The 27,982-nt window shown below is 37.6% G+C and overlaps 2 protein-coding genes across 3 annotated transcripts in view; one reads left to right on the forward strand and one right to left on the reverse strand.

The window, feature by feature from the left end:
• The window catches only part of CCDC175 (coiled-coil domain containing 175), a 69,443-nt gene extending 68,198 nt beyond the window's left edge, over positions 1–1,245 (forward strand). The window contains exons 20-21 of the mRNA XM_044229803.1: positions 540–686; positions 1,215–1,245. Of these exons, the coding sequence (XP_044085738.1) occupies positions 540–631 (92 nt within the window). The 3' untranslated portion in view covers positions 632–686; positions 1,215–1,245. The remainder of the gene's footprint in view (positions 1–539; positions 687–1,214) is intronic.
• Positions 445–27,971, reverse strand: LOC122893031 (JNK1/MAPK8 associated membrane protein). Of its 2 annotated transcripts, none has more exons than XM_044229801.1 (7): positions 27,881–27,971; positions 25,323–25,396; positions 24,594–24,748; positions 16,759–16,965; positions 14,283–14,464; positions 10,625–10,701; positions 445–1,985 (listed from the first exon to the last, which is right to left on the reverse strand). In XM_044229801.1, the coding sequence occupies exons 1-7, from the start codon at positions 27,882–27,884 to the stop codon at positions 1,767–1,769; spliced, it is 918 nt and encodes a 305-aa protein (XP_044085736.1). In that variant the 5' UTR covers positions 27,885–27,971; the 3' UTR covers positions 445–1,766. The 2 variants fall into 2 exon arrangements, with proteins under 2 accessions (XP_044085736.1, XP_044085735.1); XM_044229800.1 differs by having other exon boundaries at positions 25,323–25,414; positions 27,881–27,969.
• Positions 27,972–27,982: the final 11 nt, after the last annotated feature.

The following is a 27,982-nucleotide window of genomic DNA, read 5'->3' on the forward strand; positions in this document are numbered from 1 at the left end:
TGCACTACAGCAGTGAGAGCTGTAATGCCCTATAAGGACATAAGTAAAAACTGAACAAAGCTGAGCCAGGACAAAGGTGATTTGTTTATATGTTTAATAACCACGTTTTAACAGATCATTTAGTAACATTAGCAACCACAGTTGCTATGATTTGTTCTGGTCTTGTTCTTAAAGCAAATGAAAAATGCACATACCTATTTAAGTATTCCTGAGAATCTTTACATTTGAAGAATTATAATTACCTGCATGATTTTTCCTCTTAGCACACACATTTTTCTGCTAGAATAGGAGATCAGAGAAGATAATTGTTAAAATGCCTCCATTTTAACAATTGTCCCTCCATGTAGAGGGACAGATATGGTCCTGGTAATCAGATACATGGCTCCCTACACTTCCCTCCCCTGCCACACCACGTCCCAGATTACACAATTGTCCAGTTGAAGATTCTTTGGGAAATTTAGAATTTTAATGCACACTAATAACCACCCAAACTTGTGTGACATACACAGAATTTTTGCATTTTATTTTTACTCTTACAGAAAAGAAGAAACAAATCCATTTCAAAAAAGTCCATCCCCCGGTGGTTGAATGTACTATGAAAAACATTAACAAAGAAAAGCTAACAAAATAACTTGAAGGCTACAACTGCTGTGAATTTAAAAGGCACAAACAAAACTATAAAACAAGTGAGTGCACATTCTTTCTTATTTTGCAATGGTCAATGGATGTCCTAAGTTTAACAAACCTGCATAATCCCCACTAAACAGAATCTGTAAATAACCTTCTAAACAATACAGATGGAGAAAATGGCCAGATTATTAGGTTAAGTGCCAAAAAACCCTTATTTTGCTCCCACATGGATCTCTTAAAGGGTTCTGAGCATAAAATCCACAGCACACCTATTAATAACTAACCACAGAAAAACTGTATGTTGTATATATTCTGTATTTAGTTTTAGAAGGTATCAATTTTAAGATGCATCCTAATTCAGAGATGTCACAATGTGAAAAAAGTTTCAGGATCAATAAAATATGGCATTGTCAATATATCCTTCAAAAATGAGACCAAAGAGGAAGGGACTATGTGAATACATGTATTTATTCATTTGGACTACTTAAGTCTGAATTATTTCCACAAGTAGTGTGGCAAAATACAATTAAATGTCAACATCTGAGATTTTTTGTAGTTAAGCATTTTATTGTTTTTCTTAACAGAAACAATCATCAGAAGATGTCTTCAACCAAACTACCCATAGAAAGAAAACTTGTTATATAAATTACCCTCTATTTTTATAATCAAAATACTGTATTGGTAAAAATAAATAACAATAAACAACATACATCATTTTCATATTTGCTATCAGACCCACAAGGTATGTTTGTCCTTATAATTCATTATATTTGAAAAACAAATTGAAATACAACAGACATGCACAATTGGGCCAATGCTTGGGATTTCAGATTATACTTACCAAGATATAGAGAAACATGATTTTGCTCTAAAGAATAAATTGTTGAGGAGGCAAGGGCTTCCTAACATGCTCCTAGTGTCATAGAATGCTAAAGTATGTATTTAATGTAACAGGCTACTACAGCATTTTGTATTTTCCAACTCTAACCATAACGTCTGTTAAGTCAAAAACAGAAAAAAAAGTCCAAAAACCCCTAATCTTTCTTCCAGGTACAACAGAAGAGTATTAATGCATTTTATATATATATATATTTTTTTTACTAAGAATACTTTTTAGGTTTTTTGGTATTTTACATTCAGTGTCCGTTGGCTCCTTCGGAGAGTATCCGTGAAGGCTCAGTAAATTTTGCCGTGAACAAGTAAAAAAGAGCTGGTGTGGGTACCAAAGCCAAAAGGGGTAAATCCTGCTCGAGCTTATCCACTCTGGAAATGGAGATTATTCCATAGGCGTGAAGTAACCAGTGGCTGAAGAGAACAATAAGTCTTTTCTTTCTCACCAGAAGATCATAGCAGTTCTATATAATTTTGTAAAAGAAAAGACAAATACAAGTTATTGGACTGAATAAGCTAGATAATTTATTACGTTATAATTTAACATGTATTATTTGTTGGGAAGATGGCAGAATAGGAAGATCCTAAGCTCTCCTCATCCCATGGATACAATGAGATAACACACATCAATGCAACTCACTCTGAAAGTGACCCAAAGACTGGCAGCAGAAGACCTTTCACAGTTAGTTGTAGAGAGGAAGCAACATCAAAAAGGGTAAGAAGGGTGGAGTGATGGTTAGGAACCAGGTGCTGAGAGAGACTAACCACAAGAAGCCCAAGGATCAGACCCTACACTAGCAGCCCTAGGCATGGGGGTCCAGCACTGAGAGAAGGAGTCCCCCAGTGGGCCTTACTTAAGAGGTTTTTGTTTTTGTTGTTTTACAATCAGGGGCCCTTAGCTCCAGGAGAGCCAGAAAATAACACAGAAACTGAGTACTCCCAGCCATTAAAGAGCCATCATAATAGGTAAGTGATGAATCACTAAATTCTACTCCTGAAACCAGTATTACACTAGAGGTTAACTAACTAGAATTAAAAAAAAAAAAAAGAGCCAGCATAACAACCTAACAGAAATACAGCATAGAAGCAGCAGTTTGAAAAGCACCAGGGGTGTATGAGAAGGAGATTTACTAATTTCAGAACGTTCACAGTAGGGGCAGGGATCTTTAGGAAACTTATCCAAGAACAAAAGAGCTAGCACATTCCCCGATCTCTGATACCCAGACACTTGCAGGAACCAGCAGAACACTCTTCACCTAGCTTGCTACCACCACACCCAGCCCATGTTCTCTTGCAGATTCACTCAGCAGGTGTCCCTCCTGCACCCACACACTCTGCAAGCAACCCCAGGAGAGATGGCAGCACTCCAAAGTGGCTCCTGCCCTTATAACCAAAAGTGCAGAGGAAGTACCCTGCTGATCAGTGCCATGGTAGCTGCAACAGACAGATGGGGACAAGCATCTGGTGTGATTGCTAGGCCCATCGACCTGCGAAAACCTCTTGGGGACAGGGAAGGGAGAGGTTAACCCTGGAGAGTGATTTAACTGCAGCCCCAACACACAGAAGGGGGACAGGCATCTGGTCTGACTGCCAATCCTGCCCAACTACAGGCCCTCGGGGGCCCCAGACTGACACTTTAACAGCACAGGCCCCAAACCCTGCCTGGTATGCCCTGAGCAGATGAAGGAGGCCACTGCAGCTGACTGGACTGACACAGCCCCAACAACAAGGCCCATGTACCCCACAGAGGAGGTACCCTTGCAGTGCCTGGTTCTGGTGAATGGCAGCACTGTGCCACAGGACCCCTTCTTCATAAGGCCACTACTTTCAAGATCAGGAGATGTAGCTGACTTTTCTAATACAAAGGAAAAAAACAGAGTTAGACAAAATGAGGAGACCAAGGAATAATCCCCAAAGGAAAGATAAGCAACATGCCTGATAAAGTAATGGTCATAATTGAGCAGAGGATCTCAGTGAGACCTTCAATAAAGAGATACAAAATATAAAACACAACCAGTTGGAAATGAAGAATAACTGAAATGAAAATTACACTAGAGGAAATCAATAGAGAAGGGAGAAGAACAGATCAGTATCTGGAAGACTGGTGTAATGGAAAGCAGCCAACCTGAACAGCAAACAAAAAAAAATGTACTAAAAAAGGAGAACAGGTTAAGTGACACCATCAAGCATAACAATAGTCACATAATAGGGATCCCAGAAGGAAAAGAAAGAAAAGGTACAGAAAATTTATTTGAAGAAATAAAAGCTGAAACTTCCCTAATCTGGGGAAAAAAACAGACATCCAGATGCAGGGAGCACAGACAGTACCTAACAAAACCCAAGACACAATAATTAAAATGGCAAAAGTAGTGACAGAGATTGTATAAGCAGCAAGAGAAAAGAAAGCAATTACACATAAAGGAAACTCCTTAAGACCGTATCAGGTGATTTTTCAGCTAAAACTCTGCAGGCCTGAAGGGAATGGCACAATATTTTCAAAATGGTTAAAGAAAAAACCTGTAACCAAGAATACTCTATTCAGCAAGACTGTTATTGCAGCACTGAAGGAGACAGGAGTTTTCCCAACCACTAAACCAGCCTTATAGGAGATGTTAAAGGGAATTCTTTGAGTGGGGAAAAAAAAAACAAAAAACCCCATAATAAGGAGTAAGAAATCTATAAAAGGAAAAAATGTCACTGGTAAATACAAACATGTAATAAAAGATTAACCACATATAAAACCATTATGGAGAATAAAATGTAAAAACAGTAAAATCAATTATATCTATAAAAATCAGTCAAGGGACTGACAAAAGGATGTAGAGTATGAACGACATATATGTAAAACATGGCAGGAATGGAGGGTAAAAATTTAGTGCTTTTAGAATGGGTGCAAATGAAAGTGACCCACAACTTAATTTAGACTGCTATACATGTAAGAAGTTATAAATGAATGTAATGGTAACCATAAATCAAAAACCTATAAAATGCACACAAAAAGAAAGGAATCCAAGCATAACACTGAAGGCATCAAACCACAGGAAAGAGAAAAAAGAGGAGCAGAGAACTACAAAAATAACAGTGAAACAAGTAACAATGGCAATAAGTACATACCTATCAATAATTACTTTGAGTATAAATGGACTAAAAGCTACAAAGGGTAGGGTACAGACTAAATGGACTAAATGCTACAATCCAAAGGGTACAGAATGAATAAAAAACCAAAAGCAAAATCCATCTAAGTGCTGCCTTTAACAGACTTTTCTTCAGACCTAAACACACATGTGAGATTGAAAGTGAAGGGACAGAAAAACACATCACGCAAACAGAAGTTAGAAGATAGTTGGGTTAGCAATACTTATATGGGACAAAATAGAATTTAAAACAAGGAGTGTACCAAGCGATAACTACATAATTATAAAGGGAACAATTCAACAAGAGGATAGAACAATTATAAATATCTATGCACCCAAAAAGGGAGCACCTAATACATAAAGCAACTATTAACAGATAGGAAGAAACTAACAGTAATATAATAATTGTTTGGGACTTCAATATTCCACTTTCATCAATGGATACATTATTCAGACAAATCAAAAAGGACACAATGACTATGAATGACATCAGACCAGATGGACCTAAATGATATATTCAAACATTCCATCCAAAAACAGTGGATTACACATTCTTTTCAAGTGTGCATGGGATCTTTTCCAGAATGGATCACGTGTTAGGCCACAAAAAAAGTCTCAACAAACTTAAAAAGATCAAAATATCATGCATCTTTTCCAACCACAAAGGGATGAAACTAGAAATCATAAGAAAAAGTCTAGAAAGAACACAAATACATGGAGGCTAAATCACATGTTACTAAATGATTAATGGGTCAACCAAGATACCAAAGAGGAAATAAAAAAGTACATGAGACAAATGAAAACTACAATGGTTCAGTATCTTTCAGATGCAGAAAAAGCTGTTCGAAGAGGAAAGATTATAGCAACAGAGGCCTACCTCAAGAAATAAACATCTCAAACAAAGTAACCTTACCGCTAAAGGACCTAGACAAAGAACAAATCCCAAAGCGAGTAGAAGGAAGAAAATAATAAAGATTAGAGCAGACGTAAATGAAATAGAGGCAAAAGGAAGGAAGGAAGGAAGGAGGGAAAGAAGGAAGGAAGAAAAAGAAAAGGAAAGAAAGAGAAAATTGAACAGATCAGTGAAACACAAGCTGGGTCTTTGATGATCAACAAAATTGATAAACCTTTAGCCAGACTCAGCAAGAAAAAAGGTCTCAAATAAAACCAGAAAAGGAGAAGAAATGACTGACACCACAGAAATAAAAAGGATGTTAAAGGAATATTATTATGAAAAATTACATGCCAATAAATTGGACAACTTTAAAGAAATGGATACATTCCTAGAAGCATATAATCTCTCAAAAGTGAATCAGGAGGAAATAGAAAACTTGAACAGACCAATTATTATTAATGGAATGGAATCAGTAATCAAAACGCTCCCAACAAAATAAAGTCCAAGACCAGATGGCATCACAGGTGAATTTTATCAGACATTTAAAAAAGAATTAATACCCATTCTTCTCAATCTATTCCAAAAAATAGAAAAGGAAGGAAAGCTTCCAAATTTATTCTACAAGGCCATCATTACCCTGGTAACAAAATCAGATAAGGACACCACAAAAAAAGGGGGAAACTACAGGCCAGTATCTCTGATGAACATAGATGCAAAAAGCCTAAACAAAATATTGGTAAACCAAATGGAACAATACACTAAAAAAATTATTCTCCACAATCAAGTGGGTTTTATTCCAGGTTGCAAGGGTGGTTCAATATTGGCAAAATCAACATGATAATCACTTTAATGAGAGAAAGGATAAAAATCATAGCATCATTTAAACAGATGCAGAAAAAGCTTCTGATAAAGCACAACCATCTGTCTGTGATAAAAAAACCTCTCAACAAAGTAGGTCTAGAGGAAAGGAACCTCAACATAGTAAAGGCTGTATATAAAAACCTCACAGCTAATATTTTACTAAATGGTGAAAAACCAAGGGCTCTTCCTCTAAGATCAGGAACAAGGAAAGGACGTTCACTCTGACCACTTCAACAGAATACTAGAAGTTTTAGCCACAGAAACAAGAAAAAATAACAAAACAAAAGACATTCAAATTAGTAAGGAAGAAGTAAAACTTCAACAATTTGCAAATTACATGATACTATATATAGAAAACCCTGAGGACTCCAACAAAAAACTACCAGAACTGATAAATGAATTCAATGAAGTCGCAGGATACAAAATTAATGAAAAGAAATCTGTTGAATTTCTATACACTAATAACAAAGTAGCAGAATGAGAAATTAAACAATTCTATTTACATTGTACAAGAATAATAAAACATCTAGGAATAAACTAAACCAAGGAAGCGAGAGGCACCTGGGTAGTTCAGTCTTTAAGTGTCTGCCCTTGGCTCAGGTCATGATCCCAGGGTACCAGGACCAAACCCTGCACTGGGCTCTCTGCTCGGCGGGGAGCCTGCTTCTCCCTCTCTCACTCCCCCTACTTATGTTCCCTCTCACTGTCTCTCTGTCAAATAAATGAATAAAATCTTTAAAAAACAACAACAAAACAAACAAACAAAAATACACCAAGGAAACGGAAGACCTGTACTCTGAAAATTATAAAACACCGATGAGAGAAACTGAAGGTGAGACAAACAAATGGAAATTCCATGCTCATGAACTAGAAGACCCATGTTAAAATGTTTATACCACCCAAAGAAATCTACAGATGTAATGCAATCCCTATCGAAAAAGCAACAACATTTTCTACAGAAGTAGAATAATCGTAAAATTTGTTTGGAACCACAGAAAAATCCTAAATGGCCAAAGCAATCTTGAGAAAGAAAAAGCTGGAGTTATGACAATCCCAGATTTCAAGACACACTACAAAGCTGCAGTAATCAAAGCAGGAAGGTACTGGCACAGAAAGAGACACATAGATCAACAGAACAGAATAGAAAGCCCTGAGATAAACCCATGCATATAGTAATAATCTAGGACAAGGGAGGCAAGAGTATACAAAGGGGAAAAGACAGTCTCTTCAATAAATGGCGCTATGAAAACTGTGCACCTATATGCAAAGGAATGAAGCCAGACCACTTTCTTACCCATAGACAAAAATAAACTCAAAATAGATTAAAGGCCTAAATATGAGAACTGAAACCATAAAATTCCTAGAACAAAATAGGCGGTAATTTGACAATAGCTACCTAGGTCTCCTCAGGCAAGGGAAACAGAAGCAAAAGCAAAGCATTGGGACTACACCAAAATAAAAAGCTGTTACATAGTGAAAGAAATCATCAACAAAACAAAAAGGCAATCTAATGAAGGGGAGAAGATATTTGCAAGTTATATATTTGATAAGGGGTTAATATGGATGTATATTTTATATATGTGTGTGTGTATATAAATTAATACAGATATGCATATATCTGTATATCCTATAACTTCTACAACTCAACACCCAACACTCAACATCTGTATATCCTGTAACTTCTACAACTCAACTTAATTTGATCTGATTTAAAAAAATGGGCGGAGAACTTGGACGGTTTTCCCAAGAAAGACTTAGAGATGGCCAATAGACATAGGAAAAGATGGTCAACATCACTAATCACCAGGGAAATGCAAAATCAAATGCAAATCAAAACTACAATGAGATATCACCTTAGACTTGTCAGAGTAGCTAAAATCAAGAACACAAGAAACACAAGTTGGTCAAGATGTGGAGAAAAAGGACCCTTGTGCACCGGGAATGCCAACTGGTGTAGTCATTGTGGAAAATAGTATGGAGGTTCCTCAAAAAATTAAAAATAGATTACCAAAATCCACTACTGGGTATTTACCCAAAGAAAATGAAAACACTAATCTGAAAAGATATGTGAAATTCATTATTTACATAGCCAAGATGATGGAAGCAACCCAAGTGTCCATAGACAGATGAATGGATAAAGGTGTGGTGCACATAAACAATGGGATATTACTTAGCCATAAGAAAGGATGAGATCTTGCCATTTGCAACAATATGGAGAGACCTAGGAGGTATATTGTTAAGTGAAGTCTGTCAATTAGAGAAAGACAAATACCATATGATTTCACTCATAATGTGGAATTTAAGAAAAAGGATAAAAAGGGGAAAAGAAAAAACAAAATAAAAGAAGAAAGACTCAAATACAGAGAACAAACTGGTGATTACGAGAGGGGAGGTAGGTGAAAAAAGGGGGTTAAGAGTACACAAATCATGAGCATAGAGTAATGTACAGAATTGATTATACTGTACACTTGAAACTAACATAACACTGATGTTAATACTTCAATAAAAATAAAATGTACTGTTTCCACACAATAATCTCAGAATCACACAATGTTTGACCTAAAAAGGACCCAAGAAATTATTCAGTCTAATCACTATACTTTACAGATGAGGAAACTGAGGCTTCTGACAGCCATAATAAACAATCAGGGGCAGCCCAAAACAGGAGCCCATGTCTCTCAATTTTAGTCCACATCACCATTTAACCCTGGAAACACTACAGTTTCTTCTGAGAGATATGAACCAGAAGGGAACTCCACATGATGTGCCTTCTTCCTGCCCTGATCCACTGTAACTGAGTCTTATAGGCAGGAAGGAGGAGGTATATACACCCAACTTCCTCACTCTTAGTATTCTTGGAGTCTGCTGCCTGGATAATTAAAAAGGAGCACAAATGACATGTGAACAGCCTGATTTCCTTTAATCTTTGAACAGCTTTCTAATATGTAGAAATTGGAGGGAATAAGTGATTATAAAAGTAATATCTAAAGGAGCTAATAAACACACTAAAATGTAATTTGCGGAAGGTTACCAACTCTCTCTTATTAAATGACTCATTAACTCACCTAGAACTAGATTTTTCTTTTCCCTATTTCTGATTCATTACAAAGTGCTACTTGAAGTACATGAACATTTTATATAGGAGAGATTCCTAGAGCAGAGAGATCAGTTTCAAGCTAGTTTAACTATCCATAGTAGTTTTAGATAACAAACAAAAATTCGAAAACTTCATTTTATTGAAATAGCCAATCATTTCGCCCTCAAAAATGAATCTGCTTATCTTCTTTAAAAATGTTGTATTGCTGATTAATGATTACAAAGCAGAAATGGAGACAGAATACAAAAGAAAAGATGTAAATCACCATAAAAATATTCAGTCTAGTTCCTCTACTATTATTCTGGCTGAAAGTCATTCCCTCTCATTCTTTCACTAATGTAAAAGAAAAAAGAGCAACAGCAATGACTCCAAAGTAGGTAACAACTTACTTCCCCTGGGTTGAACTTATTTACGAAAGAATTTTGAGAAATCACACACCTTACCAACAGTAGTACAACACCTGAAGACTGTGCCAAGGCACTAGATTAGCAAGCAACACTTATTCCTTTCAAGTTAAAGGAATAAATCAAAGAGTTCTAATAGTGGACTTCCCCCGAAATACTAAAAAGAGGCAGAAGACGGAGATCACAAAACAGGAACAGGGTCAAAACTAATGTGACTATGACATTATTTCCAAATCACCAAAATATTAGAGTGCAAAAGTAAAAAACATCGTAATCAATAAAGTTGGGAAGAAAATTGAGTACAAAATGTATATAATTACTGATGACTGTCAGTGTTGCCAATGTAAAATAAAGTGTAAAATTAGTTCTACATACAATAAAGCATTTCATGTTTCCTTCAAAACAGTATTAATAACTTTCAACATTTCAATAATTAAACATTTTCTATGTATGTAAGTTATGTGATATGATTGTTTTTTCTCCAACATGCTGGATAGTTCAGTCTACCACTGCATGAATTTCCCAAGCAAATACAGTCCAGTATACAACCTTGCATAAACTTAAAATGCTAACAGCTACTGAGTGTCATCAAATAGCCATTCCTAAATCAATCAGCTGTACCATATCATATGTACTATTCTCCTATTCAGTTGTTAAATTAAAAAACAATCAATCAAAAAAATCTTTAACAAAGGAAAAAAAGATTTCCTACCTCTATTTCAGAAGCTGACATGTACACAGCCAGAGTAACCAAAGATAATACTAATATAATATATGGGAAGGCATAATCTGAAAAAAACAAACATTGATATTATATTGAAAATTAAACAAATTTTCTGAATAAACATCAAAAAAATTCAAACAGCATAATTCTCCTCATAGTGAAAACTTTCTCAACCAGTCCTATGAGAGACTTAAGTCCTAATGCCCTAAGGCAGGGATCAGCAATCATTCTGTAAAAGGCCAGATAGTAAATATTTTTGGCCTTGTAGGCCACACAGTGACTGTCTCCATTACCCAAATCCCTGCTGCAGTGGGTACAGCCAGACAATCCAGAAATGAATGGGTGTGGCAATGTTCCAACAAAACTTTAGGGGTAATAAAATCCAAATTTCACATAATTTTCACATTAAGAATTATTTTTCTTTTAATTTTAAAATTGTAAATTGTATTTTAAGTTGTAAATTGTAATTTTAAATATGTAAAACTCCTTGGTCCAGCTTTGAAGACCCTACCTTGAGGCATCCATTGAATGTAAAGAATTAACTTCTGTCTGTGCTTCTAGAACACTAGTATGTACCGACCTTGGGAGGACTGAGAAAGTAATTACTCAAGTAATTTTGTTTTGTGGTCCAGATGGGGGACACTGGTTGAGAAGAGCTACACAGTTTTAATAACTCTTTAGAAAAGTTCAGTGTCAATAAACCTCAAAGGACAAACGGATCATTCAGTGTTCTTTATGTCAAAATTCTAGATATTTCTACTTTAAGCAAAACTTTTCCTTATAAAACACTATTTTTCTCTTAAAATGTTTTCAATTTATAGCACACTAAAACAAATGAACAAATTGAGAATAAAATCATGAATTATTTTTCATATAATTATTTTAAAAGAAGTTCAATTTATGAAACCATTAATCATTCTACATCGCAGTGGAAGCCATTTGGAAAAATTTCAAATGTTAATTCAGAAAGCAGAATCCAGAAATTCTGACTTACCTATACAGGCCCAATTCCAACTTACTAAATAACTGAATGCCTTATTTGACATTTACCATCTTTTACTTCACAGACAGCGATTAGATCCTCAACCAACCATTCAAAAAAACCCCTCATTTAATTTATAAACAATATTGCTAATGCTACAAATTTAAGACTGAGTAGTAAAAAGCCACCTATGTTTAAAAAGAGGGAAAGGAAGTTTCTAACAAGGCCTAAACTTCGGGTAGTAGAGGGTGGTCTTGGGCTCAGGCATGGTTCTTACTCTAGGGTATAAAATAATTTGAGATTTTGAGCAACTAGGCCCAAAGGTAAGGCCTGAGAATCTGCATTTTAGTTCCCCTAGTGGTTCGGATGCAGATCACACTTAGAAATTGGCTTCAATAATAATTCCAAGGAGGTAAAATTTGTCACAGACCTCTTCCTAATACCTCCAGGGTCTCTCTCCCTAGACCCAGGTATCTTAAGCTACCAGAAGCTGCTTGCTGCTCTACTTTGCTCAGACATCTCTATTTCCTTGTTATGAACAGAATGTTTGTGTGCCCCAAAATTCTCCTGCTGAAATCCTAAACTTGCGATGTGTTGGGATTTGGAGGTGGAGCCTTTGGGAAGTGATCAGGACATGAGGGCAGAGCCCTTGTGAGTGAAAATAGTGTGTTTATATAAGAGAGCCCTCCACCCCCGACTTCTGCCACATGAGGACACTGTGGGGGCTCTTATCCAGACACCAAATCTGCTGGTGCCTTGCTCTTGGACTTCCCATTCTCCAGGACTGTGAGAAAAAAATTTCTGTTGTTTGCAAGCCACCTCGTCTATGGTACTTTTATAGCAGTCTGAAGTGACTAAGATACCCCAACAAACCAAAATTATCTATTTACTTTTTTTTCCAATATCATAAAATTACAAGTTGGTATGATATCCTCTGACTACTCTCAGCAGACTGCATACATTTAGATTTAGTGCAAATGAACACCAACTCCTTGATCCTCACAATGAATGTGTTTTGAGCAGAGGCTTGTTAACAAAATGATCTGACGTTCTATGTGGGACAAAGCATTTTGCAATATCGGCAGCCACGTATATGAAGCAGTGGGGTCTGGCAGTCTCTTGGGTTAACTTCCCAAACCCTGACCCACTTTCCACAGCTTTTCCCCTCAAGAGGTTTTGCACAACAGCACCAGTTGTAGTCTAGGACACAGGGTGGAGGCTGACAATTCCTAAATCCTTCCCGCCTAGACAGCTCTCCTAAGTGCCAGACTGGTATAAATAATTACCTGTAATTTAGTGAATATTCCATGAACAGCTAAAACCAGATTCACTTCTCATCAACCTATTTTATTTGCTTCTTCTAATAACTGCTTCTATTGCTCTATTCACCAGTTACTAAGTCAGAAAAAGTCAGAAAGCTACTCTATCATATTCCCCTATTCCCTCACCTGTGTATTTAATCAGTTACCTAGTTTAGTTAACTCGATCTTCAAAATACTCTCCATTTCCAGTGTTTCTCTACTTTAGGCCAGTCCGGCCTGGCTAGCTGCAATAACGTCTTACCTGATCCTCCAGGTCCTCCTCCCCCGCCAACCCATCCTCCACACTGCTACCAAGTTCTCTATCCAAAATGCAAACCTACGTATGTCACTCTGCTGTCTAAAATCCTTAAAGAGTAGGTCTCTATTCCCAAGAGCAAGAACAGCAACCTCAAACACCTCCAGAGGCCAGCTAAGCAGGTGAATAAGGGAAGTGGGCCAAATCTAAGAAAATAGGGAATGGTAGGAGCTAGAAGGAACCAATACATTTTCAAATATTATGTAGGTAATGTATCAGTAAACTAGAATATGAGGGATAACAGACCTCTGACTAGTCTCCAGTTTCCTCTTCCCTTGGCCTCACCTTCACAGTGTCATCCTCCTCCAGAACCAAATTCATTACCATGCTACATTATGATGCCAATCTTGCCTAGTTCCTTTAGGCCAGAAGCCTTGTCCTCTGTAACCGGTAGGGTTCATATAAAAGATGGCATCTAACAGCCCTGCAATATTCAATGTCACATATTCAAGTAAGTACTATACTACATTCTCTCCGCTACTTATAGCTTTCCTTTAACACCAACTTTTTCTTATTCTTCTTTTGAGTCACAATTCAGCCTACATAGTTACTGAATAAATGAATAGCTATATTAAAATAAAGAATACACTGAGGATTCTTTTATTGTACCTAAAAAGCTTTGATAAAGGAACTCAAAAACTGAAGACATAAAACAAACAAACAACAAACCTGAAGACATAACTTAAGGATAATATATGTTAGTATATATTATCAAACAGTAGTTTCTATATATTATATGTAAAAACAAGTTCTTATTTTTTAATTTATACTCAGGTTTTAAAAATATTCCTACTTAGGTTCAAAGCTTCAGATTCAAAGTATTCTTTAAATAGAAATCAGCTTTGATTAGTCTGAGAACATTCCATTCCAAGAAGCCCATTTTTTTACGTTTTTTATAAGACTGATTATGTTTTAGCAAAAATATGTATTTTCAAGGATTAAAAAAAAACTATTTTTAAGAAAAAGATCCAAAATTATACTTAGAGAAAATAGTTTATCACACATAAAAATAAAATATATTTCATTGACTTGACCCATCAAACTTACATAAAAGGCCTCCGCCAACTGCCTGAAGCACAGTTAAAATTGGGAAGAAGTATAGTGCAGCATAAATACTTTTAAATCGATCAGACTTTCCTAACCCACAGGCAATCTTCTTTACCAGAAGTGGTCGGAGCAGCATCATCAATACCAAGCAGAATGCATAATAGATAAATACAATAGTGTATCTGTAAAATAGAACAAGAAATCATAACACAGAGAATAAGTTTTAAAATACCTACTGATCAATTTAAAAACAAAGATGCTAAAAAAGATTTTAAAAGTATATTAAGTCAACCTATTAATTCATAAGGTTTCAGTATTGTAAACATTTTTATAGTAAGTTTCTAATAATAGAAATTCACATGCTTTTCCATGTTTCATCTAATCAAGTTCCCCTCAAAACTACAATTAGGGTAAAGAATCCTGGCATTTCTCAATTTGTAACGAACTAGGCTATATATATGCCAATGGAGAAAATAACCTCCATTAGTCAATGTAATAGTGTTCCAATGATAATTTTATGCCATCACTTTTTGTTGACTCACAAAAGAAAAAAAATTTCTATAACTTTTGGTAGTCCTATAGCCTTTTTTTTTTTTAAGTTTTTTTTTTTTTTTTTTTTTAATAATCTCTATGCCCAACCTGGGACTTGAACTCACAACCCTGAAATCAAGAGTTGCATGCTCTTCTGACTGAGCCAGCCAGGTGCCCTGGGTAGTTCTGCTGCTTTTTGAAAAGTTTAGCCCCAGTAAACAATATGTAAAGTAAATATGAATAAACCCAGTGTTGATACCATAAAATCTTCTCTTAATTTTCAGAAACCACTGTTGTGTATGATTAATAAAAAAAGGCAGATAGGCCACTGCACTGTGACTACTGGAAAAGCTGCTGAGAAAAAAAAAAAAAAAAACCTACTTAATTCAAAGATGGTGAAACATATCCTGATCCATGAAGTTGTGTAAGGATGTGGCCGCAGAATGAGGACGGAGAGCATCTATTTGCCATCTCTGTTCTAAGTATTTGTTGACTTTCCTACTATATGCTTTATAGATAGTATAAAAAACATTTATATATGTGACCAGCAAGTGAGTCTGATTTTTTTTAAATAAAATGGTTATATACGATATCTGATTCCCTTTTTAAGCTCTCTAAATAGGACCAGGTTAAGTCCTGCAGTCCCCTGGATAGTATATGAGAAGAGAATAATCAAAGCTGAGAGTTATAGCTCTATGACACCAACCACTAACACATTATCAGTCATTTATATATAGTCTTACATGTAAATTATATGTATATACAGGGACAGATGGCATATATACAGGAAATAAATAATTTACAGGGCTTAATGGTAGACAGGTGGAAAGATGTTCATACCTCTGTATCTGGAACTTTTTAAAAAATTACCCTTTTACATATGTGAATATGTTTTTCACACTTAGTACGCTTAAGAAACTGCACAAAGAGGACTATTTTCTTGAGCATATTATGTAATGGTAACTTGCTATATAAGAATGTCAATACCAGACTCTTTATTACACCTTTACCAAGAAAAACATATCAAAATGAACACGAGGAGAAATTCATAAAAACGTAGTAGTCTAGGACAGTATTATACAGAATCTTATGAATTTGGTTTTTTTTTTTAAAGATTTATTTATTTGGCAGATAGATAGCACAAGTAGGCAGAGCGGCAGGCAGAGGGATTTGGAGAAGCAGACCCCCTGCTGAGCAGGGAAGCCCGATGCAGGGCTCGATACCAGGATCCTGGGATCATGACCTGAGCTGAAGGCAGCTGCTTAACTGACAAAGCCACCTGGTGCCCCAAATTTGGTATTTTTAAGACAAAACATTCTCATGGAAATTATAAACATTAGTTGTGGAAAAAAACAGAAACAAAACCACAAAAACCACTAACCCAAGCACCCTAATTACAATGCCAGCTACTACTTTATTAAGTGCTTCCTGTATGTAAGCACTGCACATAGTATCTGATATGTGCAGACTTAATACTCACAATCACGTTATAAGGTACCATTATTCCCATTTTTACCAATGGGAAAAATGGAGGTTGTGAGAGGCTCTTAATACAATCATGTTACCACAGCAGCGCAGGATTCAAACTCAAGCTTATTTTTAGTCCTAAAACCCATACTCTTTCCTCTGTGTCAGATATTGCTTCTCTGTTGCATATCATGAAGATCTTCCTTATAAATCCCTTTTAAAGAAACAAATGCCGCTTATTTTAGAAATGCTTATATACCCTTCAATACCAACATAAAAACATGTTCATAAAAACATGCATTATACCAAAATGTATTTCTATTCCCATCTATCAGACTGTGTATCCTTCAAGAGCAGAAAATCATCTCTGCATAGCTCCCAGTTCCTGGAAGCCATTCTTCAATACTCAACCTATTGAAATGAATAAAATCTAAAGTTGTCATTTTCTAAGTGATCTTCGGTCTGTGACAATACTTACAGTGGGTAAACGGCTTCATGTGTGCAGTGCACCGTGGTGATGTAGTCGGGACTCGGGTTGTAAAGCATAGTGTACCAATCGGAGAGCATCAGGACTCGGCAGGAGCGGATGTAAAGGACACCGACAGGATCGCTCACAAGTAAGGTGGTAAGAGCTGCCATGGTGCATTCGAATAGCGCAGTGACGTGCTGGAAAAGTGCGCTGGAACTAGGAAAGCAAAAGCAGCACAATTACTGGAAACTTTTCAGGATTTCAAGAAAACCTGTATGTTTCAAAATACAGGTTCTAAAAGGATCTTTTAACTGATAAATCCTGAAGCTAAAATATCTTCTAAATAGGTTAAGAAACGCCAAACATAAAAACCACTTGAGAAGAGTTTAACCGTCTATATTAAAAAGGGATACGCATCCCAGGTAACACGGTGCCAGTACTATCTAAATGTACAGAAGAGCATAAAGTATTTTTAGTGCCCTGCCAAACTGTTAAGAATGTCTTAGTATCGATGCATTTTAAATGATCTTAAATATCAAAAGCACATAAAAGATTACATGTAATATATATTAGTTATAAAGTGTAATAATATAGTAAACACTATAAGCTCATCATCTAACCTAGTAACTAGAACATTAACCTACATTTACCTCTGTTCTTTCCTCATTCTCCACTCCTGGCTCTCCCCAAAGAGGTAACCATTATACTAAATTGTCTTTATCACTTTTTCTGAAGTTTTTATTCCAATTAGATTATGTTTCATAATCTGTCTAGTTTTGCTTATTTTTTTTAAAGATTAATTTATTTGAAAGTGAGGGTGGGGGAGGCAAAAAGAATCTCAAGCAGACTCCCTGCTAAGCATGGACACAGGTTGAGCCTGACGCAGGGCTCAACCTCATGACCCTGAGATCATGGCCTGAGCCGAAACCAAGAATTGGATGCTTAACCAACTGAGCTCCCCAGGCACCCCAAGTTTGGGCTATTTTTAAGCACTATTAAAGTGATATTTGTCTTGAGATTTTTTTTTCATTCGAAATTACATTTCCAAGATTCATCCATGGCATTGCTTTAGCTAAAGTCATTTTCACTGCTATATAATATTCCACTATGTGCCCATTCCATCATTTATCCACATTTACTTTTTTAAGTATGTTCTCAATGCCTTCCTCTCAGTTTATAAGTTGAATTTTCACTTTCTTGTGATATTGATAAACAGATGTTCTCAATTTTAATAGAACTTACTTTATCAGTTTTTAAATTTCTGGTGCTCGCTTCGGCAGCACATATACTAAATTTCTGGTTAGCATTTTAATATTCTGAGAAATCCTTATTCCAAGAAAAATATTAACCTACATTTTCTTCTAGGTTTAAAGGTTTTGCTTTTCACATTTAAGTCTTTCACTCACCTAGAACAGATTTCTGTGTATAATCTAAGGTAGGGTGTGACTAGATTTTCCCAGTTGGGTATCCCAACTGTCCCAGCAGCAGCACATTACTGAGGAATTTACTGTCCCTCCTAACCGCCACCCCCAACCCACCATGCCACTTCTACCATACAAGTTTCAGAGATTACTGGTCTGTTTTTAGGTTCTGTATTTTGTTCCTGAGGTCCAATTTTATCCCTGAGACAAAAGAATATGAAAATCATTCTTGATATTACATACATTCTTCTACTTCTTCAGTGGTCTTGGCCATTCTTGGGCCTTTGGACTTCCATATAGATTTTAGAGTTAGCTTGTTATGTTCCACAATATGAATCCAATGTAGCTTAGCTACCTCAGTCTTAGCTATCTCACAATACCATGGTACTATAGATGAAATATAGGAAGATAAAAGATCCTGTATATTTATCTTAGAGCCAGCCTCTTTACTAAGCTCTCTTACCATTTCCATTATCTAGTCTACAGATGTTTTTGAGTTTTCTATCTGAACAATGTTTATCTATCACTGCATAGCAAACCAAAATTTAGTGGTTTGACAACCACCATTCATTATTTCTCACTAATTTGTGATCTGACTGGGCTCACCTGGGCAGTCCTATCTGTTCCACATGATACCAATCTGAGATGTACTCATCTAGAGGCTAGACTTGGCTGCAGTGTTCAAAACAGCCTGTATGGCTGGAGTAGATGCCAGCTGTCAGCTGTCAGCACAAAGAGGGCTGCTGACCAGAGCACCATGTGGTGTCTCGTTTTTGGTGGTCTGCAAGGTAATTACGTGAACAGGTATGAGTTTCTTATTTCTTCTGCTTAGAATGTGTTTTGCTTCCCCAGGAGCAATTTTTTGAATCTGTTTTTCACTATGTCTGTAAAATCCGAAGCTAATGTGTCCTTAAATATTGACTCTCCTTCATTTTCTCTATTTTTTCTGAAGACTCTGATTAAAAACTATGTACAAAGAGTTAATAAAACTTTTCCTCTGCATAGGAGACTCTGACTTTCAGTTAACTAGCTCAGTTCCTCTGGAAGCCTGGTAAGAGTAACATGCCAACTTTATTGCCAGGTAACACTGTTTAGGAGACGAACAACTCCTTGACTGGCAGGTAGACTGTACCGGGACTGGGGAGAACTATAAATAAGCAATAAATATCTGATGGGACACCATGGTCTGGCCTTCTTGAGTTCAGCAATTCTTGTAAACTGGCATGTTCCCTACAGGGCTCTGGAAGCTATACTTATGGAGAGGTTTCAGAAAGAATGGCTCCTTTAGGGCATAAGACCTTAAACCTGGACTCCCACACCCACTCAGTGGACTTTATCTTCCTCCAGCTGAACTCAACTGCTTCAAAAGCTGACGCTGCCCTGTAGGCAAGCTGTGTTCCTTCTGGGCAAGACTGGTTCTTGGTATGACCTAGGGTTGTCTACCTCTGGTAGACTGAATGTTTAATTGAACCTAGGTGGATTCCCACAGGGATTATAGACACACACTACAGCTTCTCATTCTATGCTCCATTTCCCTTAATATATTTCAAATTTTCTATCTTCTTTTCTCTCAGCATTGCATTATTTTTTAAATTTTATTTTTTTTCAGTGTTCCAAAATTCATTGTTTGTGCACCACACCCAGTGTTCCAAGCAATATGTACCCTCCACAATACCCACCACCAGGCTCACCCAACTCCCACCCCACCAAAACCCTCAGTTTGTCTCAGGCCACAGTCTCTCATGGTTCGTCCCCCTCTCTGATCTCCCCCAACTCACTTCTCCTCTCCATCTCCCAATGTCCACAGATACATTGTATTTCCTAATTCACTAATTCTATCTTCAACTGTTCAATCTGCTGACTGACCTACCATTTTTAAAATTTCATTTCTAGAAGTTCCTTTTGTTTTTTAAACCAACCTGTTTGTTCATTCCCAATAACCTCTTGTTGACTCTTGGAGGTCTTTGGTCTATTTCTTTAAGCACTACAAGGTAGCCTATAGTCCATTATCTGCAGTCCTTTAGAAGCACACCAATATTGTCTGTTAAGTTTACCCACTCTCAGTCACAGTGCTGATTTTATTTGGTTATCACGGAGTATGAGGTCATTCACAGATATTAATGAGTAAGAGTCTTAGGGCCTAAACTAAGGATGCAGGAAGCCTTCCAGCAAAGAGGATCTGTGCTTTCGCTGGCAGTCGTGCCCACCACTAGCTTGGGCTCCAGCCTCTTGAGAGTGTAGGCTTCACAACAGCTGCCTCACATTCAGGACCTGCTGTGGTCAGCAATAAACCACAGGCAATGCTCCCATTCCTACTGTCTGCTTTGTCACTCTGGCCCCAGCTTAAGGTTGGCTTGTGTTCTCTTTTCTTTTTTTTTTTTTTTAACGATTTTATTTACTTTTTTGACAGACAGAGATCACAAGCAAGCAGAGAAGCAGGGGGAAGGCGGAGGGGAGAGGCAGCGAGAGAGGGGGGAAGCAGGATCCCCACAGAGCAGAGAGCCCAATGTGGGGCTCCATCCCAGGACCCTGGCATCACGACCCGAGCCGAAGGCAGAGGCTTAACCCACTGAGCCACCCAGGGGTCGTTGGCTTGTGTTTTCTAAAAATGGTTTCTTGGAGATCTCCCCTGCCTCCAGTGAAACCAGCAAGGTCTTTAAATAGTGTGTCTTTTCCAAATTTCAGTTATTTCCCACAGGAGGGTTGCTTGGAGCCCCTAATGAGCCCATATTGTAGGAAGAACTCCTGCATGATTTTACACAGATGGAAAGAGTGCATACGTAAACAAACATAATTTCACAAATATAATCTAATATTTTGCTTCATTGTAGAATTCAAATTTTTAGAAGCAACATCCCAACCTCATCATTTCTTGCTATTACTTTAGTAACCTTACTTGTCTCTCATTGTGCCCCTTTCAAACTGTCTGCAGTCAACCACACGATCTTTACAGAACAAAATTGGGATTCTAAAACTCCCCTTAGTAGGCTACTCGTTGAGTTCCATCTGTCTTTCAGGAAAAATACCCCTCACCAGCATTGTTTTCTATCCCTCCCGGCCATGCTACTTTCCTTTTCTCTTCACACCTCCACACACGTGGGCATCCTTCACTCACCCATCTGGCAAGCTGTGCATCCTTCAAGATCAGCTCTGGAAGTTATCCCCAGGTCTTATGAATACTTCCTAAGATTCCTGTAGCCTCAACTCTCTACCCTGGTCTCATTTAGTCCCCGTCTCTCATAGGACCCTCAGCTCTCACCTCTTCATTATATACTATGTGCTTTTTCGCCTCCATACTTTGGCATATCTTCTTCTTACTGATACTTTTTCCTCAATTTCTATCAAAATCTACTCACTTTGCAAAGTCCAGCTTAAAGTCAGTTTTTTTTCATGACACTGCCCTATTCTGAGAAGGAAAAATTAACTTCTTTCTTCTTCATGCCAGCCTTAAAACTCTCCATAAACCTCTATTACAGAACCTCACAAACACTATGATGGCTTGTCTTTCTCATCCACCAGACTGGGAGCAGCCACATTTCAGTCCTCTCTGAATCTTGCAATGCAGCACAGCATTTGGCACACTGCAAACATCCTTAGTGACCGCTCAATACATTCTAAAAGTTATAAATAATATAAAAACAAGTCACATAAGCAGCACAGCTTCTGACCATACTGCATAAAAATATGTAATTCTGCTTATCTTTGCCCTGGTCCTAAAGAAAAACAAATTTAATACTACACTCTGGGGAAAGCAAGAGTACCAGAAAGGAAAGTTTTGATGAAAGTCTGGCCAATGCATTCCCAAGGGGTGACTTCACTCCTAAGAGGGCAGAAATTGGTTCTTGGGGATAAAATAATCTTACATTTGTTATATATAGCACAGAGGTGCATACATGACATAGACAGTGATGATATTAAAACTTCATAGGTGTAGGTGAAATTAGGAAAAAAGTATCTGAAAAGGCTCCTTATTTAAGGAAGTGACAATGAATAAAATGTTGAGAAACACTGGGCTAGTCTCAGACAGCTAGGCCTCTACTTCCTTGATCGTAAGGGCAACATCTCTGGAAAATGCAAGAGATGGCTCTGGTGTCCTTTGCTGTCAATTTCCTAGGCAAAGCATACCTAAGTTATGCAAACTCCTTCTTTTTTAACACACCTGCTTTCCTGCCTGAGAACTAATCACTCCTCTGTTCTACCCTCAAACCCAACCCCACACTCTGCTCCAAGACTCTCCCTCAAAACATAACTGATGTTTTAATTCAAATGCATTTGGTGAGGTGCATCTCTCTATCCCCATCTCTTCCCTGCTTATGGCTGAGATGTTCCAACCAACTAGCTGAGCAATTACTCCACTAAGCTTTCAGTTTATCATGTCTCCTTTCTTGCCCTCGTCTCTCATCATTCTAGAACAGAAATTAAAAGCAAGATGAGAGGTACTTTTTAAAAACCTTTTTTACGGATCCATCTGAAAAAGAACCAATACTTTTCCAATATAAATAATCAGCGTGGATTTATTAGGTGGGATCCAGAAAACTACTAATTCTAATTATGTCTGCCCATCCTTCGCATTCACACTACTGGAGTCTGGTCATCCTTACTTCTTGCAAACAGCCTTCTAATATACCTCGCCTCTCATCTACTCTCTATAGAAGATACCTTCCTAAAATATACAGCCAGTGATGTGTAAACCAAAATCTTCACCAATAAATCATCCACGCAGCAGATACTAAATGAGCATCTGTTACATGCCAGCAGCTGTGCTGGTCTCTGGAAATTCCATGGAGAACAGAGATGGCCACTGCCCTCATGGACTTCCAGTTGGGAGACAGGAGGAAACAAACATAATTACACATTGTGTTGACTACTAAATACAAAACAAAAACAATAAAATGAAGAATACTGTTAAAAAAAAGAAATAAGGGGGGCAGACCTACTTTAAATTGGGTCTGGGAGGGTCTCTACAACTAGGAGTAACTTAAACTGAAATCTGAAGGAAAAGGCAGCCAGGTAAAAAGCTGCAGTCAAGAGGGACAAGAGAGCATCTGAGGCAGAGAAGAGCTGGCGAAAGGGAAAGGACCAAAAGCAGGAAAGATGCTGAGAAGTTGGAGGAACTAAAGGCCAGTAGGGCTTGAACGTACTAATTTGGCTGCTCATTCCCAGTATAAACTTCACATCCTCACCAAAGAACCTTCCCATTCTGGGGGTGCCTGGGAGGCTCAGTTGGTTAGGCGACTGACTCAGTGTCAGCTCAGGTCATGCTCAGGGTCCTGGAACAGAACCCCACAAGAAGCTCCATGCTCAGTGCAGAGTCCGCTTGTCCCTGTCTCTCTGATCCTCCCCCTGCTTGCACGAGTACACAGTCTTTCTCACAGACAGACAAACATACCTTCACATTCTGGCCTCAACCTATTTTTCCCACTGTCCTAGTTATTACCTTTGATGTGCAATCCACACTCTGACCACCCCAACTACTTCCAGTCCCACCTGCAGCACAGCACACATTTCACACCGCCATGCCACTGTCCGTGCTATTTCCTCTGCCTAAAATGTTTTTTTGAAGTCTTTCAGATCACACCAGGCACAATTCATCTCTTCCATTCTTTGTGATTCCAGAGCATTTTGGTCATAATGCTTTTTTTTTTTAAAAGATGTATCTATTTACGTAACAGAGAGAAAGGGAGGCTGAGTGCATGCAAGCTGAGGGGGTGCTAAGGGAGAGAATCTCAAGCAGAACCCCCCCCACCCCGAGCACAGAGCCTGCACAGGGCTGGATCCCATGACCTGAGATCATGACCTGAGCCAAAACCAAGAGTTGGACATCTAATCCACTGAGCCACCCAGGCATCCCTCATAACATGTTTATACTTTTTTTTGTTTATACACTTTTAAAATTGATTTATAATTAGTTGCATATGCATTTGTCTTCTCTACAAAATTAGAGAAGTTTATTATTATAAACCACGCCAGTTTTTTCTGTACCTCCTCCCCAATCATCTAACCGTAAAACATAGGGCTCAATAAATGCTTGTTGATTTTAACGTTTTAGTATCAGTTTTCATAATTAGGTTGCAGCTATATTATCTTAATATTATACTAGATTACTAGTATTAAATTAAGTCACAAAGCATTTGTTCTCCAACAGTACAGTTTTGTAATCATAACCAATTCTTTATAGAGAACCCATAGTGACTGTAATTGAGAAATGAAAAAAAAATTCCTTCCTTATCATTTAGAGTAAAACAAAGGATATTTCCCTTTATAATTACTAAGACATGCCCTATCCTTAAGTTTTCTTGCCACAGTCAAACGTCATCAGAATATAAAGCAAAAACAGGTTCACCACAATTATTTAATAAGGTCTTCTAAATGATCATTATTCCAACATCAGTCCGTCCAGATACATTCATAGAAAGTGCTAACCTCTTTTTCCCTGAGTACCATTCGATGAAGAACCAATGTAAAACAAGGGGAAGCATAGCCATAAATCCAAGATACAGCCAATCATAAAGTTCTGGAGACTCTGTGCATGGCTGACAGTATTTCTGTGCATTTGTTCTCTGTCCTCTTGGACATACCTATAACATAAGAACAATATTTTTTGTACAGATACTATTGTAGGGATTTATCTTAATATCCCAAAGTCATTCTATAAAGACATCCCATTTCAGTTTAAACATGTATACATGTGCATCTTTTAGAAATAAAAAAGAAAGTGCATATGTAAAATATATCTACATTGTATTTGATATATCTGTATAACACTCTTTTAAAAGATTCCTTTTACTAAGTTACTAAAACAGTTGACTAACATTAAATGACAAACTTAGTTAATAATGCTACATAAAAATAATTACAGAGAAAAATTCTGGAGTTTTAATGTTAACTTACTGCCCAAGTCACTGCAATATAGCATTAATAAGTGTTAGAAATTACTATAAAATTATAAAATGTTTTTAAAAAATGTTAATTGAGACTGTCAAGAAAGATGTATTACAATTAATATGACAACACAAATAAGAATTTTATTAACGTGTCATAGTTTTATAAATTGAGTATAAGGAAGAAAAAAGATATTCTACAAGTGAAAATATTTCAAAAGCAAAAAGATTTTAGCAACAAAACAACATCGAAATGTTAAGTAAGACTTACCCCACATTCTCCATATATTTCAGTTGAACCATTTTTAAATAATAGGGTCTTCCCACAGTAAAGTCCAAGGCATGCTGGTTGAATATCGACAGCTTTTTAAAAACAAATGCCAGCAAAGTAACATCTTTTGTGATTATAAAATAATGTAATAACAGTTGAAGCACCTGGCAGAAATATCTCAACACAGTTGTTAAAAATGATACAGATTAACAAAAGTCTTGATGCACTTACTTTTAAAATCTAAAATTCCCCTTTTACACCTTGTCACTGCAGAAAATTATATTGAAACCTTGTTGTTAATGCTATTGCTTCTGGTTAAGAGCCATCAACCAGCAGAGTGGGATCTATCCCCAGAATTCAAAGATTAACCTGGTATGTCTCCAGTGGCTCCAGCAGCTAGTCCCCCTTGATTAGATGGACTAGACTTTTGCAGTTCCACTTTTTAATTAGAAAGCTAACAGAGGATCACCACCCCTTATTTTTGCCCAGTCAAAACATGCACACATACACACATACACAAAGACACACACACACACACAATATCACCTTCGTTCTTAATAGAACACATTTTAATACCAGAAAAGCAGAAAAGACATAATTTCAAAATAAAGGTCAGGCCTTTAAAGTAAATAAAAAAATAAATATAAAAAAAAATTTAAAAAGCTTACAACATTGTCCTAACTTTGGTCATGTTTGTTGAGGACAGGTGAAAATTTCATCAAGGTTGTCACTGGGCCTCTGATCAGTATCAGGGATACTGATATCTACCTTAGAATCAACCCCCAGCTTTCAAGACCTGGACAAAATAAAAAGCAGCTTTTCCTCACAAAAATATACCTCAGGGCCTACAGATTGTCTTTGGCCTCACCAACAAAAAGCTATTAAACGTGTTTTGTTTTTTCTTCATCAAAGACATCTGATTTCCTTCGTTCACTGATTCATTTATTCAATAAACATGCATTAAGTATCAGATTCCCTGGCTAGGAACTTCTTACAGAGCCACAGAGCAACATAACAAGAGTCCCTGCCCTCAAAGAACCTACAGCTTAGAGAAGAATAAATCTGAAACAACTGTGGTCAAATGTGAATTAATCTGGAAAATTGTGCATTTTATGGCTACTGTAGGGACCAAGGGCAGGCTCCCAAAATGAACCACTCTGGAATACTGATTATTTAAATAAAAGTTACTTAAGAAACAACAGCTCACACCTCTTCTGTCTCCCTGAAAGCAGTATAAAGATATCCTTATTAACACTGATAATGACTTTAAGGTCAAAAAAGCTGCAGAAATAAACCTTGTTACTTTTTTGCCAGTCTACTACCTTAACCCAAACACCTGTTTTCCTTTTCCGGTAAATTCCTCACAAATTTATTGCCTCTTTGTTGATAATGTATAAAGAACTGCCTGCCTTGGTCATTTCTTTAGGTCTCAAGTTTCATAACTAGGCCTCCATGAACACATAAAACTTTTTTTTTCTGTTAATCTGTCTCATGTAAACTTAATTTTTAGTCCAGCTGGAAGATCCTGAAGGTAGAGAAGACTTTTTCCTTCCTTTCCGTATTGAATAATTTCCCAAATTCTTCATGAATTCACAATAGAGACTGCTTGGTCCACAAAGCCCTTTCTCCTTTCAAATTCAAGTGGACTTTTGATTTCTTTCTCCCTGTGCTGCTGAGAAACAATAGAAAGAGCACAAACTAAAATGTTTCAAGTTTAATATTTTTACTTTTGCCAAATTCCTGATTTTTTTTAAATCCATGGGCTTCTTTACCTTATTTGGCATTTAATTCTTAATCAATTGTAATCACTATGCCCTAAACTACTAAGACAAAAATGAACGGTTTCAGAGTTTTTGAGAAGACAGAAGTTAAAGAACTGGAGGCTTCTTCCACATGTGTTTTGCATCTAGTAGGTGTTTAGTAAATACGTCTGAATGTGAATAACCTGAAATTCTCAAAACCCAAGGCCCGAAAGCAACCATGATAAACTCAAAACAGCTCATCATGGACCAACCAAAACTACGGCTCCCGGTGTCCGTTCGATATCCCCTTCCCCTTCCCTTCACTGGAGGGTGGCTAAAATATTATGACTTTTTTTTCTTTTTTCCAACGGTCTTGTCCCTTTGTGAAGCGCCCTGTAACTTAACGCCTGATGCTCAAGCGGGCGACTTCAGCAGCGAAGAGCTTCCTCTGACCTCACTGACTGTCGGCCTTACTAACGCCCGCGCTTTAAAATTTTGAAGTCGACCCTGACGAATGCTAAACAAAGGGACTGAAAGGGACCGAAGCGACCTCTTGCACACGACCAAGGCCTGGCCTTTTGCCCTGGCACACACAGCCCGTTCCCCTCCACGGCGTGTCTCCTCCACAGCCCGAGAGGGGCCGAGGCGACCCGGACCACCAGGACGAGTCCAGGGACCGGGCGAGGCTGTGCGAGCAAGGGGCAAGGATGCGCCGCTATCCGCAGGCCGCCCGCCGGGGCAGAGCCCAAAGCTGCCGGCGTGGGGAAGAGACGGGGACTAAGACAAACGCTTCCTGACCCTTCGGGGACCACTCACCCATTGGCCGCTTGCAGGTCTCCCCGAAGGAGCTCCGGGATCAGCCGCCACGGCAGCAGCGCCCGGACATCCGGCCCACAGCAGCCTTGGCGGCTCCGCCTC

The sequence above is a fragment of the Neovison vison genome, chromosome 13 (assembly GCF_020171115.1).
Source record: "Neovison vison isolate M4711 chromosome 13, ASM_NN_V1, whole genome shotgun sequence".
Classification (NCBI taxonomy): domain Eukaryota; kingdom Metazoa; phylum Chordata; class Mammalia; order Carnivora; family Mustelidae; genus Neogale; species Neogale vison.

Excerpts from the sequence above, each read along its gene's own strand:
- LOC122893031 (XM_044229800.1), bottom strand. Across the intron at positions 10,702-14,282 it reads AGTTGGCGGAGGCCTTTTAT|ATTATGCCTTCCCATATATT; the intron begins GTAAGTTTGATG and ends TGTTTTTTTCAG. Across the intron at positions 1,986-10,624 it reads TGTCAGCTTCTGAAATAGAG|AACTGCTATGATCTTCTGGT; the intron begins GTAGGAAATCTT and ends AAAATTATATAG.